Genomic DNA, 17290 nt, shown 5'->3' with positions numbered 1-17290 from the left:
AAAGCAGCAGAGGATCTCTGGGGACTCAAGTCTGTCCTTCACAGAGCTCAGGAGGTATCTGCAATACATCCTATCCTGAGGAGCAAGAGACTGGATGCAATCAGCAGATGCTACCGAGACAGGAGGCCTGGAAGGATAAAGGTGACACCAAAGGCAGGGTGAAGGACGGGGGCTCTGACGCCGAGAACAGGCTCCAAACCTTGTATTAAATAAAAGACTCGGTCTCCTGGGGTGAAAGGAGAAGGAAGTCTCTGTGCAAAGCAGCTGTGGTCGGCCTGTGTCAGAAATCAGCTCTGGTGGCTTTCACAGCATCACATTCCAACCAGAGGCTCACATCTCAGGTGGGGTGATGTGCATCCTCAAGAGTCCCAGCCCACGGTCACATTTCCCACCTGTAAAGGGCTTGCATGTGCTGGACCAGCTCTTCAGGCATCACTTTTGTAAAGCAGGAGCTGCCTATTTCCAGCCTGGAGTCCAACACCAAACACTGGGCTTTGGAAGAAGAAGTTTCAGCAGCTCAAACCCAATCCTCACGTTTCTCTTCTCCCTTGAATAAAATGTCCGAGACACCACAACATGCTTAAATTAAAAACAATCCAATGGCAGAGGGGTGCTGTGATGGGAATCGGGGCAGGAAAGGGATGTACAGCACAGGGCAGGGCAGGGCATGGCAGGGGTGACTGGTTGATCCCAGGCTGAAACGCTGTACGTGAGAGGAGGAAAAAGGGGGGTAGGGCTCGGTGGTGGGGTTGGCAGCTCGTGAGGGCTCCCCTCTTCGTCCTGCCTGTGCTCAGGATTCCTATTTGGAGAGCTTGCTGATGACACGAATGAGGGCTCCGTTCTCGTCCTTCAGCCTTTGGTTGTCTGACTTCAGCTCTGTCAAAATCTGCAGAGAGACAAAGCGGGATTAGAGCACAGCAGAGCCGGAGGGACCCCGGGGCTGAGCCGTGGGGATGCCACATCCCCTCCACCCAGAATCCTGCTAGGCTTGGGCATTTCTCCATAGGGTCTCCAGGATTTCCACAAGCAAAGGGTTTTGAGTGGAGCACAGCAGAGAGCCAGGGAGCCCTGGAGCATGGTGGGACACGATGCCCCAGCACTTAGGGCAGACCAGTCTGCGAGGACAGGAACCACATCTGAGTTGTTTCATCCCAAACCTCTTCCCAGATGCTGCTTACAGCTTAGCAGAAACTAGGAAGCTGGCTCTCCTCATCTGGCTTGTCCAATTGGGCAGGACTAGAGGGGAAAACGAAGGCCTGAAATTCTCACACAGGACTGGACCTTGCAAAATGTCTTTAGAATCATAGTTTGGGTTGGGACCTTCAAAGCCCATCCCAGCAATGAGCAAGGACATCTTCAATCTGATCAGGCTGCTTAGAACCACATCCAGCCTGGCCTTGAATGTCCCTAGGGATGGGGCATCCGCCACCTCTCTGGGCAACCTGTGCCAGTGTTTTACCACCTGCATTGTAAATAACGTCTTCCTCACATCCAGCCTCAATCACAACTTTTAGTCTAAAACCATCACCCCTGCTCCTAATAAACCCCAAATTTCCTTGAATAAACCCCAATCTCTTTGGGATCCCACAGATGTTCAATGCAAATGTGCATGCCACGGCCAGAGGACTGGTAGAACACACTGACACTGGAGATCCCCCAGCTGTAAAAGCTGGAGCCCAACCAAGGGTCACAACACAGACAAAACCAAAGTGCTCTGAACTGGAAATACAAGAATGGCTTTGATGAACCCTTTGCAACCCTTCTCATTGCAAACCCCCTCCTGCTCCCCACGCTGCAGGCGGGTGACCATGGAAGGAGACCCCGTGCTGCCTGTCTCAGTGTGCAACTCACACCAATGGGTGCCACCAGCCCCAAGCTGCTGGAGCAAGCCAGGGCAGAGCAGGGTCACGAATGGCACCGCTCTGAGCTCAGCAACGGCTCCTCTCCCCCAAGGAGGGATTCTCCATTAAAATCCCCACTAAACCTTCCCCTAAGATGGAGTTTCTGCTCTGACCACAGCCTCCTGTCAGCTCCTCACATCTGAAGCCCCTCCACAATCACCACCACTGAGCACAGGCGCCAGCTCTCATCACTCCCACTGGAGCCAATTCCTCCTTTCACAACACAAAGCCCCTCTCCAGGTTTCTTGTAGCCCCTTTAAGGCACAGGGAGCTGCTCTAAGGGCTCCCCACAGCCAGGCTGAACAAGCCCAGCTCTCTCAGAGATGAGGCTCACAGGTAGCACCACCACCCAGTGTCAGAAAGCCAGCAGACACAGGACTCTTCTCCAGCTCGGCCAGCACCAACCTGCAAACATGGGACCAGTTTCCAAGCTGGGAATGAGGAGTCCACCCATGCCCGAGGCAGATGGGTGTTAGCAGGGGGAAGCGATAACGTGGCCATTTCCCAGGAGAAGAACAGAGACCTGTGGCTTACAGCTGGTGGGATGCTCCTTCTCATGGGTCTGGAAAGAGCTTTGCTCCATTCTTCCCTCTTGGCTCTCAGAGCACGTTGGGAAGGGGAATGACCTGAACTCACCACTGGTGCAGGGTGAGTCAGTGGCAGGTTTGGGAACACTGTCACACATTTAAAGCAGGAAGATGGGGAGATGATTTCATCTGACCATCTGCACTATTCAGGCCACGAACACCCCCATGACACAAACCTGGTCTTGAACTGGGACTCCTGGGAAGGGGAAGCCGCAATTCCCCTGCTTGGTTTGTTTCTACCATTAATCATCCTTGATATAATTTGTGTGCTAAGAATAGATTTGTCTCTACCTTCGTGCCACTTCCAGCCCGTGAGAACACACTGCTGCTGTCTGAAGGGAGCTGACTATCCCCACTAACCTGCAAAAGGCAGGTACGGCCCTAAGAAAGAACCATTTACAGCTTTATTTTAGCACTGAACCAATGAAGTAGCACGGAAAGATGTAATTTAAGTGGGTGATGTGTGAGGGCAAAGCTTACGGAAGGCTTCTCCTTGGATTTCAAACACTAATTGTTCTGCACTTAATTTAAAACAGGGGAATGAAAAAGGAAGTGTACCTGGTGCAGCTCCCTGTGCATCACTGCCTCGGAGCCACAGTGCAGGAGGCAGTGAGGATGCTGCAGCCTGTGAACTCACTCTGTTTATAAGGAGGGAAGGAGCTCATCCTTTTTGCCAAGTGACAAAGGAAACCTGCTGAGGTCTAAACCAGCTGTAGGTCGAAAAATCACCTAAAACCGTGTGCTTCTCATAGCATCCCTAGAAATCACTGCATTGTTCATCCTGACTTTGGATGATCTTACTTGCTGTGAGCCAGCTTCTCGCAAATGAAGAACTGCACCATGAGCAGCCACGCAGCATTAATTCACCCATTCCAAGGTCAGGCAATGGAAGGGGCTGCTGGCTTGCCCACTGCCACTGAGCAGCCACCCCAAAGCCATTTTCCAGTGTTAAGCCCCAGGGCAGCAGCTGATCCATCACTCTCCAGTGGCCATTCCAGCGCCATCCACCCAGCACAACAGCCTTGTGTCAAGGCAGGGAGCACATCCTCCTATTCCTCTCCCAGGTGATGGGCTCCATACGGCCAAGGCAACCCCCCGATGCGGTCGGTTAGTGGAATGGTGCGGTCAGCGTCATCTGCCAAGCAGAGCGAAAGTCAGACTGAGCAGAGCCTCCAGCGACCCCAGGCCTTTGGCTTTGGGACCCTTTGCCACATGCTGCTTTGGAGCCACAAGCTTCATCAGCCACCCTCAAGAGCAATGAGGCAGAGGGGGAACAGCCTGGCCAAAGGAGTGGAGACCTGCCTGGAAGAGTGGAAGAGGGAGGCGAGATGAGCCGGAGGGAAAGCAGCTACAGCTCCTCTGATTCGGAGGGCTTGGCAGGCAGAGAAAGCCTGGCTACGACCCGGGTCAGAGCCCTGTTTTCAGCCAGCAGTTGCTCATTCATCTGCCTCAGAGTGTGAATCTGTTTGAGCTGGTGGAGATTCTGCAGAGAGTGAGAGGAGTGGACAGAAAAACAGAGAGAGAGAACACACCAGGGAGACAAAAGGGCACAGAAACGTGAATTTAGTCCACAAGCAGTCAGAGGAAAAAAAAATAAAGAGAATAGAAGAAGAATTAGTAGCAAGTAGGTGGTGGATGGGCTCAGGTGCCGATGGGAAAAGCCTTAGAGCACATCGAGGACATTCTGGGAACCATCTGGGCCACCAAAGCCTTTGAAAGGTCAAATGAAGGGATTTCCCAGCACAAAGCAGGGAACATCCTAGTTTACCCAGTGAGCTCCAGCAGCACATGGCCCCTGGACTTAGGAATGGCTGTGGGAACTCTCATCAATGACTTATCACCTACACAGCTTCTGAACACTGCTGCAGCAGTGCAGGATTCCTTCCCAACCCCTCTTCTTCATGTAGCTCTAAAAGCTAAAGCACTCTTGGGTAGCAAAGGGCTGTCAGACTGAAGTGTCACTGTCCTGACCACATCCCTTGTCCCTGCGGCACCTGAATGATGGCTCTTGGGTCTGCTCAGAGGTCTGGTGTGTGTGTGTGGGGTTTCATCCCTGTCCAGATTCAGCTCTTCTGTGCCATAGGGCTCAATTTAACTGTGATCTCCAGAGGTGAAAAGTCAGAACCTCAAATCACTCGTTTTAAGGTGAGGTGTTTGAAAGACAGCATCTTATGTGTGAAAACACAGCGTTCTCCATTACAAAAGAAACTAGTGGGCAAAGGACAGTGGAGACACCAGCCCCAAAGCTGGGGCTAGCACAAGAACAGCAGCAATGGGGAGACACAGAACATCAAAGCAGGCAAAGGGGGGAAATGGTAAAAGCCATGCAGACACCATGACGGCTCCAAGGACATTCTTCCCAGTGATGCTGAAGAAAGAAAGCAAGCATGTGCTGGACATTCACACCAAACAGAGGTGCCAGGACACTGCAGTCCTGTGCCTCCCTCCTCCCCACAGCTCATCGGGTACCACAGCCATGTGAACCAGGAGCCCTCCTCCATGGAGCACGGGCACTGTGCAGAGAAAGGCAGGAAGGGGAACATCTGTGGCAAGAGAAGGTTTAAGTTCAAGTGCAGAAATGCCAGCCCGGAACCAAAGCAGCTCTGCAAACCAGGGTGCTCCTCCCATGTTCTCTGACACGTGGCTTGCAATGGCAGGGAGGAGACAAAGGGAAGGAGATTCCTTTCTGCCATTTGATTAGCAGAAAGTGCTCCAAGGGAGGTCACTGTCTGTCCTTAACCAGAAGCAGCACAGGCAAATCTGTTGGGATGCAAAGAACTTGCATGAACATCCACCCAACCTGCACGACATGGAGCTGGCTGCAGTTGGCAGAGAACCTGCTGCATCCCAGGATGCTTTGTCCAAGGGCCCATTTGTGTATAAAAGAGAAGCACTTTGTGTAGCCCCCTCCCATCAGGTCCATTCTTAGCTCCCCCAAAGCACTACCTCTGCTCCCCATCAAGGAGCAAAACCAACAGAAACAAGGCAGGTGAGTGCAGGAAGCCAGCAAAGATGGGCTTTGAGCCCCTGGATGACATCAACTTGATGGAGCAGCTCCTGCCACTTGGCTTAGACTAACACAGTTCTGACAGGTCCTGATACAGAGCTATGGCCAGTGAGCTGCAGGAGCTTCAGGGACGCCTCGGCAGTGAGACCCCCTCTCACCAAATCTCATCCATCCATCTGTCCATCCATCCATCCATCCATCACCAAACCCACCCCAGCCATGGTGGCACTTGGTGAGGACCTCACATGTCTGTCCTGGGATAAATCACACCCAGGAGCTGCTGGAGGATGGTTCATACCAGAAGAGTCATACCATGGATCACAAACATCCTCTGTTTTATCCCAGGGAACACAACTGAGCATGTCTGGCAGAACACATCAAGCATATGTGAAACGGGTGCCGTGCTATGGGGATGGAAAGGATTGTTGTTGTTTTAGAGACCACCTTTACTTTTCCACACTGATTCAGCATGGAACCTCAGCGTGGCATGATCGGATGCAGTTTTGGCTCAGCACGCTGCCACAGATGATAAAAAGCATCACTTATGTAAATATGTGTGTGTGCTGCAGGTAGGACAGCCTTCTATTTACTCAAGAAACCCAGCAAAGGCTGGGAAGCTGGGAATGAAGCCAAGGGCGAAGACCAGAATCTGGCCAGTACCGCTGTGATTGCTTATCCCTCTGTTTGATACTTGGCTCACCAAAAGCAGGTCTCTCAGTTCAGCTGTACCTGCCTGCAATTAGAGGATTCTGTGCCTGCAACAGTAGGGGAAATAAAAATGCCCAAAGCATGCACAATGTACAGAGCCAGGAGGTGCAGTGCTGCTATGGAATAACGAAGCTCCTGTGACCTTCAAGAAAAATTGCTGTGTTGAGACCTCAGGCACTTGGCATTCAATTCAGTTCAGTGCAAATGCTAATTTTCTTTCTCCTTCCTCAGCCAAGTTGCTGTACCTCCAGTCACATTCTGCAGTCACTTCGGAAAGGCTGCACTGCTTTGTCACCTTCACAAGAGCTGGTCTGCAGGAGCAGCTCTGGCGCCAAGGGCTTCTTGAGATTCCTCTGTTTGTCCTGCTCCTCTCCATTTCTTGACTGCTTCATTAGCAGGGGTTAAACTCATGAAAGGAACAAAGCTCATTACCTCAAGTGCAGACTGAAATACAAAGTGTTTCTGTCACAGAAACCCAGGACCATCCTGCAACCGCTGCTGTGCCTCCTCTGCCCAAGACGTCAGCTGCAACAAGACGACAGCCCTGATGCACAGGACTGGATACAGGCACCCCAGCATCAAAGAGCTAGATGACAGCCATGCTGGACTGGTTCAATTCAAAGACCAGTGGGAAGAATCCCAAACCCCACAGTACTACCTGAGACCTAATAACTTGGCCTGATTGTTTCCCCTTGCTGGTCTCCATGTTAAAGGTCACTGGTGGATTTGCCAAAGCCAGTTCCTTCTGCTTTGGCTGGACCACTATTCAGCTACTGCAAGAAGCAGGGATGAAAGTCCAGCCAGAATGAACAGATTTGTTTTCCTGGCTCAACTTCCACATGCGAGATGAACACAGATGTTCTGTAGAGGTTATCTCACTGTAGCCAAACACAACTGGGCTGACTCTCCTGCTTTAAGATGCGATGAAAGTGGACTCAAAAGTCCCACCCTCGAGGACTGATTGCTCATGTTCATTTAGACCACAGGCTCCTTTAGCTCACGTCTCCAGCACATCTCTAGGGGCAATGGAAGAACATGCCAGTACCAGTGCTGCTCTTCTGCACCACCAGCTTCTGTCAGTCTGCAGCACTGGACTACCCAAACCAGAGATGCTTCAGCTGCATCCAGCAGTTCCTACAGACACCTTCTTTCCTTAATTGCCTTCTGAACCAAAATAAGTGTTTCAGAACTGACAGGCCACTAGAGGACACCAATTTGTCTTTTTACTCCACAGACCAAGCTGGTTTGCAGTGATCTGCATGGCTGCAGAGACAACACAGACTGCTGCTGTCAGTGTCTTCTCTTGAAGGCCACATTCCTGTAATTATACAAAGGTCTCTCTGGAGTTAAAGGTTGCTCCTGTTCAGTGAGTAAAGAAATGTAGACATTTTCAGTCCTTTCTCCTTCCCCTTCTAACACATAGACACTTGTTTTCTCCTCTGAGAGAGAACACGAGAACCTTTACAGTGAGAGCCACCAAAATGCTCTACTACTTATGGCACCAGAAGATGCAGCACAAGCCAATGGGTCCTTCCAAAGATGGATGCTTGCTAAATACATGAAGCTTCAAACAGAAACATAAAGTTGGAACCTCCTGCATCAGTGCACAACGTCGGGACACACACAGCTCTCAGGTGGGGTCCTTCCTTCTGAAAGCAGTTTGGTCCCACCTGGGTCATGCTCAAAGGGAACGAAAGCATAAGGCAGAGAGCAAACGGGGGCCATTCTGTTGATACCAGCATTAAACCAGAGTGTAAATGATGCAATGCTGCCAAAGCAGCACAAAGTCCTGGGTGTACTTAGGTGGCAATATGCACCCACGCTGCTTCCCACCCTGCAGTGCTCCCCGCCAGCCCCGTGCTCGCAGGGCAGCCAAGCCATGGCAGGAGGAACCATCCCCAGGGGCAATGCCACCAGCGAGAGAACGCGAAGGCGCATCAGTGGCGGATGTCTCGTGACTTCAAGCCATGCTGCACATTTCATCAGGAAGCGAATTCCTCTTGGCTGAAATCAACTCCAGGCTGCCTTACTGACACAGCCTTCCAATGGCATGCTATAGGAAGGGAATACAGAAATACAACCACTCTTGTGTTTTGTCCTGGCTAGTGTGCGTGACCTCAGAAGCCAGCTTTGTCTTCTTACCCATCTGGAGAGAACCACAGCGGCTTAACATGGGCTGCAGACTGTTCAGAGCACAGAGGATCAGCACATGGAAACTCATCGATGCCACAAAAGGTTAGTTTTGGAAAGCATTTAAGGAGAACAGCTCTCACTGTTCTCGGATCAAACAGCACAACAAACATATGGTGCAATCAGAGGAATGGTAATAGGATAGTTTATTAGTATTTCATGTCTGGCCATTAAAGGAAGTTCTGACTGCACATAGGAACACGCTCAGAGGTGATACGAGTCCCTTCCCAGGTACACCTTTAGTATCCCACTCCTGGGTGACAATCCCAGAAGACATTAATACAAAGCATAAACCCCAGAATGAGCAGAGTGAACGGATTATTTCCTACCTTCATCTCCTCTTCCATTTCTGAGAGTTTCCGCTCCAGGGCTCGCTTCTCCTGTTTACAAGGATTCATAACAAAGATGGTCACAAGAATGCAGAGGAAAAACTCACAGTGCATTTTCTTCTAAAGAAGAGCCTTGTATTTCTGTAGGAACCTTCACTGAAAAGCATCTCAAAGCAATGCACAGGTTACAACCAGGAGCTGGGCCCGTTTCGGCAGATCCTGAGCTCCCTTCATACCCCACCAGAGATTCCAGTTTTCAGGACTTCCTGATGCAACCTGGTTTTGAGCTCTGTGGGTGAAGCCATGGATTTAACTGCACCTACTGCAGGAGGCAATGAGAAAACTCACCCAGCCCATTGAGCAAGAAACAGGGAACGGTGCCTGGAAATCCTCCTCCCTGATTAATTTAGGGCTTCAAAGCTCACTGCTCTCAGTGTAGTTTGGAAACGGATGATTACACAGGGTGGCTCTGCCCTGTGAGTGCTGGTGGTACCCTCAGTGAGAGCAGAGCCCTTGAGAGAGGGAGAGCTGGACTCTATCAAGGACGTTCTCAGCATGAGAAGACTCAAACCACCCCAGGGAGGAACACTGAGCAGGAGGAAATGGGAAACCTCCAAGTGCCCCCCAAGCGATGTTTAGCTGATAGCGGGGTTGCATGTTTGATAACCCCCCTTAGCCTGCTTCAAGCACACCCAGGAATCAGGCCCACATGGATCACTGCTCTGGGTATCTCAGGGTTCAGAGTGGTGTGGAGGTGCTCAGCTGAGGTTACACAGCAGGGCCAGGGCCTGAGCATCAATTCAGCTTCAGCAGTCAAAGCCTGGCACCTGCCTCGCACACTTGTACCAAGGGCTGGTGTGTGCTGCCTGCCCCTGTTCAAAATGGGGATCCTGAACATCACCCCCTCCAGACACTATCTGGCAAATCCCAGGAAGTGTTTGCACATAAATGATTAAAGGGCTTTAATCATCCAGCAAAGCTTCTAAAGCTTCAGGAGATGAAACATTTCAAGAGGAACCTCCACTTCAGGCGGCTCTCCAGCATGAAAGTGGATGCTGCTGAGAAACTGGAGCCAGGCTTCAGCTTTAATTAACCACGTGGTGGGAGAACGAGCATTAATGGCCATCAGCTGAAGCACAGGATAAGATACCAAGAGAAAACAAATCACTGTGAGGATAGTTAAGGACTGGAAGAAAGGGCTGCAGCTGCAGAGACTCAACACTTCACAAATGGATGGGACAAAGCCCTGACTAACCTGCCTGACTCTGCTGGGATCTCCCTTCCAATCTGACTGGAGCTATGGTGACTCAAGGCAGAGATTTAGTCAGGCTCTACCCATTCAGCTTAGCTCACTGCAACGAATCTGACTGTTCAGTGGAGAGGAAGGAGCATTCAATGATCCAGCTTTCAAGTGTAATCACGAGACAGAAACCCAGCTCGTGATTTGCTTTCTTCCCCTCACCATCTCAAACCAGTCTTCATTTATAAGGATCAAGAATAACGTAAAGCATACTGGACCAACAGTCTCTTAGCATGATAGAGTACGATTTGTTGGTCTGCAGCTGCCTGTAACAGAAGAAAGAAATCAGAACCAAGCTGATTTCCAACGAAAGCAGAAAAGTCTCAGACCCTCAGAAGGTCAGAACACAGTTACTGCTGTGCACTGCTCCACAAGGCAAAACTAGAACTTAGCTTTTAAGTCACACTTTCCTGCAACAAACTGATCTGCAGAGCAACACGAGGCAAAGGCTGTGATGCAGAATAAAGCAGAGGCACGTACCCTTTTCTCCATCTCCAGCATGCTGGACCGGTCCGAAGTTTTCTCCTGTTTCTGCTAGGGAAATTAAAAACAGGAAGCTATTAAAGCATCGCAGGATACTGCACAAAGGCCTAGGAAGAAGCAGTCTTCAGAGAATCCCTCATACTTATTTCTGTGAAAAATAAGCCTCCTCTGTAGCACCTTCCCTCCCAAGAGCTAAATCCTGTCTCACACTGGAGCAAGTGTTGGCCTGTTATGGGCTGGGGCTCAGTTCCTCCAGCCCATGAGCCCGTTTTGGCCTTACCTGGGTTGCTTTCTCCAACTTGGATTTGATGTCGGCCAACTCAAGCTGGGCTTCTTGTAGTTTTGACTTCAGCTTTTGATTTTCGGACAGGGCGCTCTCATATAACTGAGATATGGGATAGGGAAGAAGAGATTTCAGTTAGTGCAGAGCCAGCAGCGGGGTTTGCTTTGCTCCCCATGCCAGGGGATTCGAAGGACAAACAGAACTGCTGTGGATTCTCCACTTGTGTTTTCACAACCCATGTGAACTAAGGAAACAGCTGTTTCATCTTGCAGGGTGTTTAAAAGCAGCCAAGAGGCAAAGAAAAGGGATGGTTTTCATTTAGGGAAACAGCCAAGCATAATAAAGCCCAGTGCTGTCTACGCTGGATGTATGTGCACCTATGGTTCTGTTGTGGTTCCCAGCACAAAACAGCCTTGCTGCCCTTGTTTGCTCATTGCTTGAAGAGGAGAAAGGAGCAGAGTTTTAGCCCACTCCAAAATGGATTTTTTCCCCTTCAATTCCTTCAAACCAGCAGAATTTCCACCCCTCTGAGAGCACAAACCAGGCATCCTGCCTGCCTCTCCTGACCAGGCATGCTCATGCAGAGGAGGGGGAGCTGCCTATGGGGGAGGCTTTTCAGCATCAGTCATTTCAGAATTCAGGTCAGAGAAACACAGAATGAATCACAGCATCCCAGGCTGGTTTGGGTTGGAAGGGACCTTAAAGCTTATCCCAACCCCTGCCATAGGCAGGGACACCTTCCACTAGAGCAGCTTGCTCCAAGAACCTGTGTCCAACCTGGCCTTGAACACTGCCAGTGATGGGGCAGCCACAGCTTCTCTGGGCAGCCTAGTCATCTTAATCCATTTACTTCTGACGTGCTCCCTGCCCTGAGGCTGTGGGCAGCAGGGCACATCCCTTTCAAGGATTGTGTTGAAAGGTTCAGAGATCATAGAAAAAATAACTCTGGGATGCTACAGCAGCAAATTGTGGGGATGTGCACGTGTAAACCACGCTGCTGTGCTCACCAGTATCTTTCCTTGCTCCTTTCAAATCCCTCCCAGCATTTCCCCAGCCTCAATCCCCTGCTCCTCAGACATCTGACTTCCATGATGTCCTCTCATGCTGTGTCAGTTTTCAACCCCCTGAAGGGCAGATGCATTTGAAGAAGGCCGGTGTGACTTCCAAAAGCAATAGTAACACACAGTGAAAATAAACTGTATCTTTCCAAAGCCTCCCAGCACACGTTTCTGCAGCAACAGGCAGCAGTGACAAGAATACAGGCAAAAAACCCTACTCTTTTGTAGTCCCTGTTACTCTCCTCTTCTGCTCTGCTGCTGAGGGCAGCCAACCGGTTCTCCCTCCGGCTGTAGGCGCTGGAGCGGCTGGAGGCACGGTCGCTGTAGGACTCGCTGCTGGTAGGGTTCGTAGCTGCTTCCAACCTGAAACATGAGGAAGAGGTAGCACCGTGGAGCTGCTTTGCTGTGGGACAGTCAGTGTGAGCCCCATTGGTTGGCACTTTAGGTCATGGCAGACCCAGTAGAGCATCCTTCACCCTGCAGCACAGCCATCACTGCTTCAGGAACTGGGGCAAATCCAGTGGGTATCAGCCCAAACCCCCAAAGGGCAGTGATTTCATGGGATGGTTTGGGTTGGAAGGGAGCTTAAAGCTCCTCCAGCTCCAACCCCTGCCATGGGCAGGGACCCCTTCCACTAGAGCAGCTTGCTCCAAGCCCTTGTGTCCAACCTGGCCTTGAGCACTGCCAGGGATGGGGCAGCCACAGCTTCTGTGGGTGCATCCACAATTACCCACGGACCTCTCATCTTCATGGTGGGAATGGGCTCCATTTCTGATAGGGCACAGAGCGTTTCTTCTCTGCAGAGGAGCTGTTAAACAATTTGGGAAGCAAAGGACAGAAGCAACCTGGCCCAACAGTTGAGCCAAGGTAGAGAGCAAGCGGCCGGTAGCAGCTTCAGCTTATGCTGTTGATCTGAAGCACAGGGAATCCCCCAAACCATCCCAAAATACACTGCTCATGAATACTCAACACAAAATACTAAAGAAAAAAAGGAAATTCTTACCTGGAAAGTCTTTCATGCTGAAGGAGAAAAAAAAAAAGAAAAAGGGAATTAGTGAGGAGAATGAAAGGTTCAGTTCAACAACGCAGCAGCAATTTCCTGCCTCTGACACCATCACCTCCCTCACCACAAACTCACAGCATTAATTCCCATGCTCAAGCTGGGAATCATGGATCCTGCCTGAATCCTTTCAACTGCTTCACTGAAGCATTTCAAGATTTGCTTTTGCAACCCTAAAAACTACGGATCATTGTTCCCCAAATTCTAGCATTCAGAACTGAAACCCATCCCTTTGAACCAAACCCATGCTATTGTTTCCCTCTTTAAATCAAATTATACCTCCTGACTTTGATCACTGCCCTGTGCAGTGAGAGGGGTGAATGGACCACAACACGTGGAGCTTGCTGCCTATTTGTGTAAAACATCAGGAAGTCACAAACAGTACTTTTTCTCCACGTGCAAGTAACTCCCCCAGGAATAAAAGCCTCACCGGGGCAGTCAGACACACAGAAGCTGCACAAGGAAGAAGAAGACCCCTACACCAGTCAAAAGGGTGGACATGCGATAGATTCTTCTTCAAACATCATGAAAACATGGAACAAAATGACAGACTTGTGTTGGAAGGGACCATAAAGCTCCTCCAGCTCCACCCCTGCCACGGGCAGGGACCCCTTCCACTGGAGCAGCTTGCTCCAAGCCCCTGTGTCCAACCTGGCCTTGAACAATGCCAGGGATGGGGCAGCCACAGCTTCTCTGGGCACCCTGTGCCAGCGCCTCAGCACCCTCACAGGGAAGGGCTTCTGCCTTATCTCCAACCTGAACTTGCCCTGTTTCAGTTTGAACCCATCACCCCTTGTCCCATCACTACAGTCCCTGATAAAAAGCCCTTGTCCCAAGCCCCTCTCCAGGTTTCCTGCAGCCCCTTTAGGCACTGGAGCTGCTCTAAGGTCTCCCCTTCAGGAGCCTTCTCTTCTCCAGGCTGCCCCAGCCCAGCTCTCTCAGCCTGGCTCCAGAGCAGAGCTGCTCCAGCCCTTGCAGCAGCTCCATGGCCTCCTCTGGCCTCGCTCCAACAGCTCCAGCAGCTCGCTGCTGCCCCAGAGCTGGATCAGGGCTGCAGGGGGGTCTCCCTAGAGCAGACTGATGCTCCCTGCACAAGCTGCTTCCTTCTGAACCCCCAGTTCTCACTGTGCTGATGTTGGTCCATGCAAGGAAAAGGCACAGCTTGGTAGCAGCCATGGCTCTTTACTCGCCCGGAACACTGGAATGCTGCACAGCGCCAGGAACGGCGCTGGATTTGATTTCAGAAATGTGCTCGGATCGTGGAGGGCAGAATCCTTCCCTTAAAACCCCAGGAACGCTCCCAGCTGTCAGGAACGCAGTGAAGTGCAACTAAAACCAAATTCCCTGTGGAAGGTTGAGATAAAATACACCCAGTGCCAGAAGAAGGCTCGGCCACAGCTCTTGCCAAGGCAGGAATTGGCCCAATTGCTTCCAAGTGTGTTCCTCTGCAGTGAGACCTGACCCAGCAAAGGCTGAAAAAGTCTATTTACAAGAAAAAGAAGAAGGAGATTGCTTCTTTGGGCACATTTTCTCCTCCTTTATCTCCAAGTGGCAAGCGCAGGGAAACCTGCACTATTTTAAGATAGCTGTCAAGGAATGTATTTTGGTGTGTTGTGTCTCAGTGACCCCGACCAACACTTAGGATTAAATAACCACCGCTTCCCAAGATCCCAGAGCTGCTCCAGCCTGGCTCCTCCCTTCTCTTAAGAGGGGAAAGTTTAGGAACCTGCTTTGTTTTATTGCTGCACTGTCAAATACCCTCCTGTGAGTCCTGTTTGGGTTAGGAATTAAAGGTAAAGCAAAGCCAGCTGCTTTCAGGGGCTGGTTTTGCCTTTTCTATGCAAAAGCCACCATGTTCTATAGTGCTGCAGGTCCTGCATCTCGCAGATTCCTGTGTTTGGTAGGGCTGATACAGCCGTACAAAGGGCACCTTCCCTGTGTGTAGCACTGCTGCTGGCAGGAGTGCTGGAAGGGGAAAGAGCAATGAGGAGGGCTGTCTGGTCCGCATTGGGTACAACTCAGATCAGTGTTCCCCTCAAGCCACATTTGTCTTTCAAGTCAGGTATGGTTGGGGTCAAGTCTGGTTTTCCAATGGGTGCAGAGTAATGAGAAGGTTAAACTCTGCCTTTGACAGTTATTCCAAGGCCATTTCCTCCTGGGAATGCTGCTCTGCCGACCTGAGAGCCATGGTTTGCCACAGCATCCTGAAGGCTCCGGCTGCCGTGATGGATAGCGCTGCCCTCCAACTCGAGCTGCTCTTGTACAAATGCAAGGATTACAGAATAGGAGATGATTAATAATCCAGTGCAGCCAAACCACCTCCACCGAACCCCCAGCTCCCCAAAGCCTGAGGCAAAAGACGTTTTCACAAGCTATAAATCAATAAACTTTGCTTAATAACCACTGCTGTTACTGAAGCATAACATTAAAAGGTCCTCCAAGATGGAATAGTGGCTTTGGCAGCCGCCTGCAACAGACCCCATGGCTTTCAGTACAGCTAGCACATGCTTAATCAGAACCAAGCACATAGGGACGCATCTCCTGCCACCCCACATTTGCAGCTGTCCCCTGGTTGTTGTCACTGCTGTCCCTCGGCTCCCCACACCTCCCATGGGGCCCATTGGCTTTGCAGGAGCCGCGGTTTGTCACTGCTGTCACCTGGGGACAAACCTCCCCTGTAAACATGGAGCTGGATGGGATTTTAATTTAGTGAAGGCCACAATTCCCAAACCTGGAGCTGTTGCTCTGATTTATTTTCATTTTCCTTCTTTTCTAAGGGCACAAACTTCACTGGTAAAAAACCTGATTTTGCAAAGCGCCCGGAGCTGAGACAAAACCCTCCAGACACGAGGAAACAAAAGCCCAGTGCCCAAGTGACACAAGAAGGGAAGATTTCTCCTCCTCAATTCCTTCAGTACGGAATGCCACAGGTGTGCAGGCAGCAATGCCTTCCTCTGGCACACTCTTTTCAGGTTTATCATGGGGTATTTAAATACCTGCTTGGCCACCAGATAGAATTCAAACCACCTGAAGCCAACCTGCTGTGTGTGAACCATGTTCCAAAACCCGTCACCCCCTCCTGCAGCCACACAGCACCCCAGCACAGCCACCATGGCCATAGGCAGTGCTTGTATGAGCAGTGATGAGGGCTGGTCTGGGTGTGCTGCCCCGTTCTGTGGCACACTGAGCATCTTGTGCTGTGAGCACTAAGTCAGTTTTCACTGTCTCTCTCCCCACCCCTCATCTGTTTCAGTCTAAACCAGCTGCAGACCAGCTGCCCAGTCACTGATATGAACCTGGAGCTACTCTCACCTGCTTGAGGACCTCTGCTCCAAAGATCTTCTATTGAACTGCAGGAGTAACCTCAGCACTTTTGGGTCATTAATAGAACTTACAAGTCATCATAAGGAAAACCCAACCAACCAAACCCCTCCCCTCCAAAACCACCCCAAGCCTGTCAACAACCTGACAGCTCCCCAAGGGCCATGATTTCCTTTGACCACCAAGAACCACCATCTCCACTGGTGGAATCCTGCAAGCACAAGATCCATGGGTCAGGAATAGTGCAGGTACAGCTGCTGGTGCCCTGGGGAATGGATGCACTGAGCCCTCTGTCTCTCCCAGACCCTTTTTCTATAGGTTTGTGTTCATTTTATGAAACAAAAGACTATAAGGGGTTCCTGCAATGGAAGGCAACATTGGTCTCTGGCACTCTGAAGCACTTTGCTGCCTGCAGTTTCCATCTGCTCTCCCCATTGCTTCCTGTGGCCGCTCATTCGCATCCCACAGCACCTCCCTGTCTCAGCTGTGCCAGCGTGCTTGGGGTTGTGGCTGGACCATGAGCTGACCCAAATTAAAGACATCCTCTTTCTCCCCTCTTACAGTCCAGGCTGATTCCCTGGTATGGTGCGACCTCAAGCTGTCCTCTGACCTTCTGCTCTCCCTGCCCTGCCAGGGGCAATGGTTTCAAAAGCTGAGCGATCACCAGTGATGCTCTAGAGACATCCCAGGCCAGGCTGGATGCGGTTCTGGGCAACTTGATCTAGTTGAAGACATCCCTGCTCATTGCAGGGGGTTGGACTAGATGGCCTTTGAAGGCCCTTTACAACCCAAACCATTCCATGATGCTATGTGATTGTTCTCTGGTTGGTTAACCAGCTTCTCCAAGGGCACCCATGCCAAGCAGTAGAGGGCCAAAGTGGGAGTTTTAAAGAGGCTGCAGTGTTATGTTGTGTGCTTCTTTCTGCATCATCCACAAGCATTCCGAACCTTCAGTAGTTAACAGGCTCCCTGCCCTGGCTTTGGCTGGGATCAGTTCGCTCTGTTCCTGGGAAGGGAGGAGAGCTGAAGAAGAAAGTTTAGCCGCAGGGACACAGCCACTTAC

General features: G+C 50.8%; 1 protein-coding gene across 7 annotated transcripts in view; it reads right to left on the bottom strand.

Annotated features, from left to right (window-relative positions):
- Positions 1-190: 190 nt before the first annotated feature.
- Positions 191-17290, bottom strand: part of PPP1R12B (protein phosphatase 1 regulatory subunit 12B) — a 99297-nt gene continuing 82197 nt past the window's right edge. For 3 of the 7 annotated variants that reach the window (XM_061363123.1, XM_061363126.1, XM_061363128.1), the window contains 7 exons: positions 12850-12866; positions 12065-12209; positions 10786-10890; positions 10503-10556; positions 8723-8773; positions 3791-3971; positions 191-886 (listed from right to left, as the gene is read on the bottom strand). In XM_061363123.1, the coding sequence (XP_061219107.1) occupies positions 3837-3971; positions 8723-8773; positions 10503-10556; positions 10786-10890; positions 12065-12209; positions 12850-12866 (507 nt within the window). In that variant the 3' untranslated portion in view covers positions 191-886; positions 3791-3836. Of the gene's footprint in view, positions 887-3790; positions 3972-8345; positions 8387-8722; positions 8774-10502; positions 10557-10785; positions 10891-12064; positions 12210-12849; positions 12867-17290 lie in introns of all 7 variants that reach the window. The other 4 variants (XM_061363124.1, XM_061363127.1, XM_061363129.1 and 1 more) reach the window with 2 other exon arrangements.

This window comes from Neopsephotus bourkii, unplaced genomic scaffold, assembly GCF_033783945.1.
Source record: "Neopsephotus bourkii isolate Nb327-2 ecotype Australia unplaced genomic scaffold, CSIRO-AGI_Nbou_v1 NB_1139, whole genome shotgun sequence".
Taxonomy (NCBI): domain Eukaryota; kingdom Metazoa; phylum Chordata; class Aves; order Psittaciformes; family Psittacidae; genus Neopsephotus; species Neopsephotus bourkii.
The sequence above is the reverse complement of the archived record's forward strand: the minus strand, read 5'-3'. Positions and strand labels throughout refer to the sequence as shown.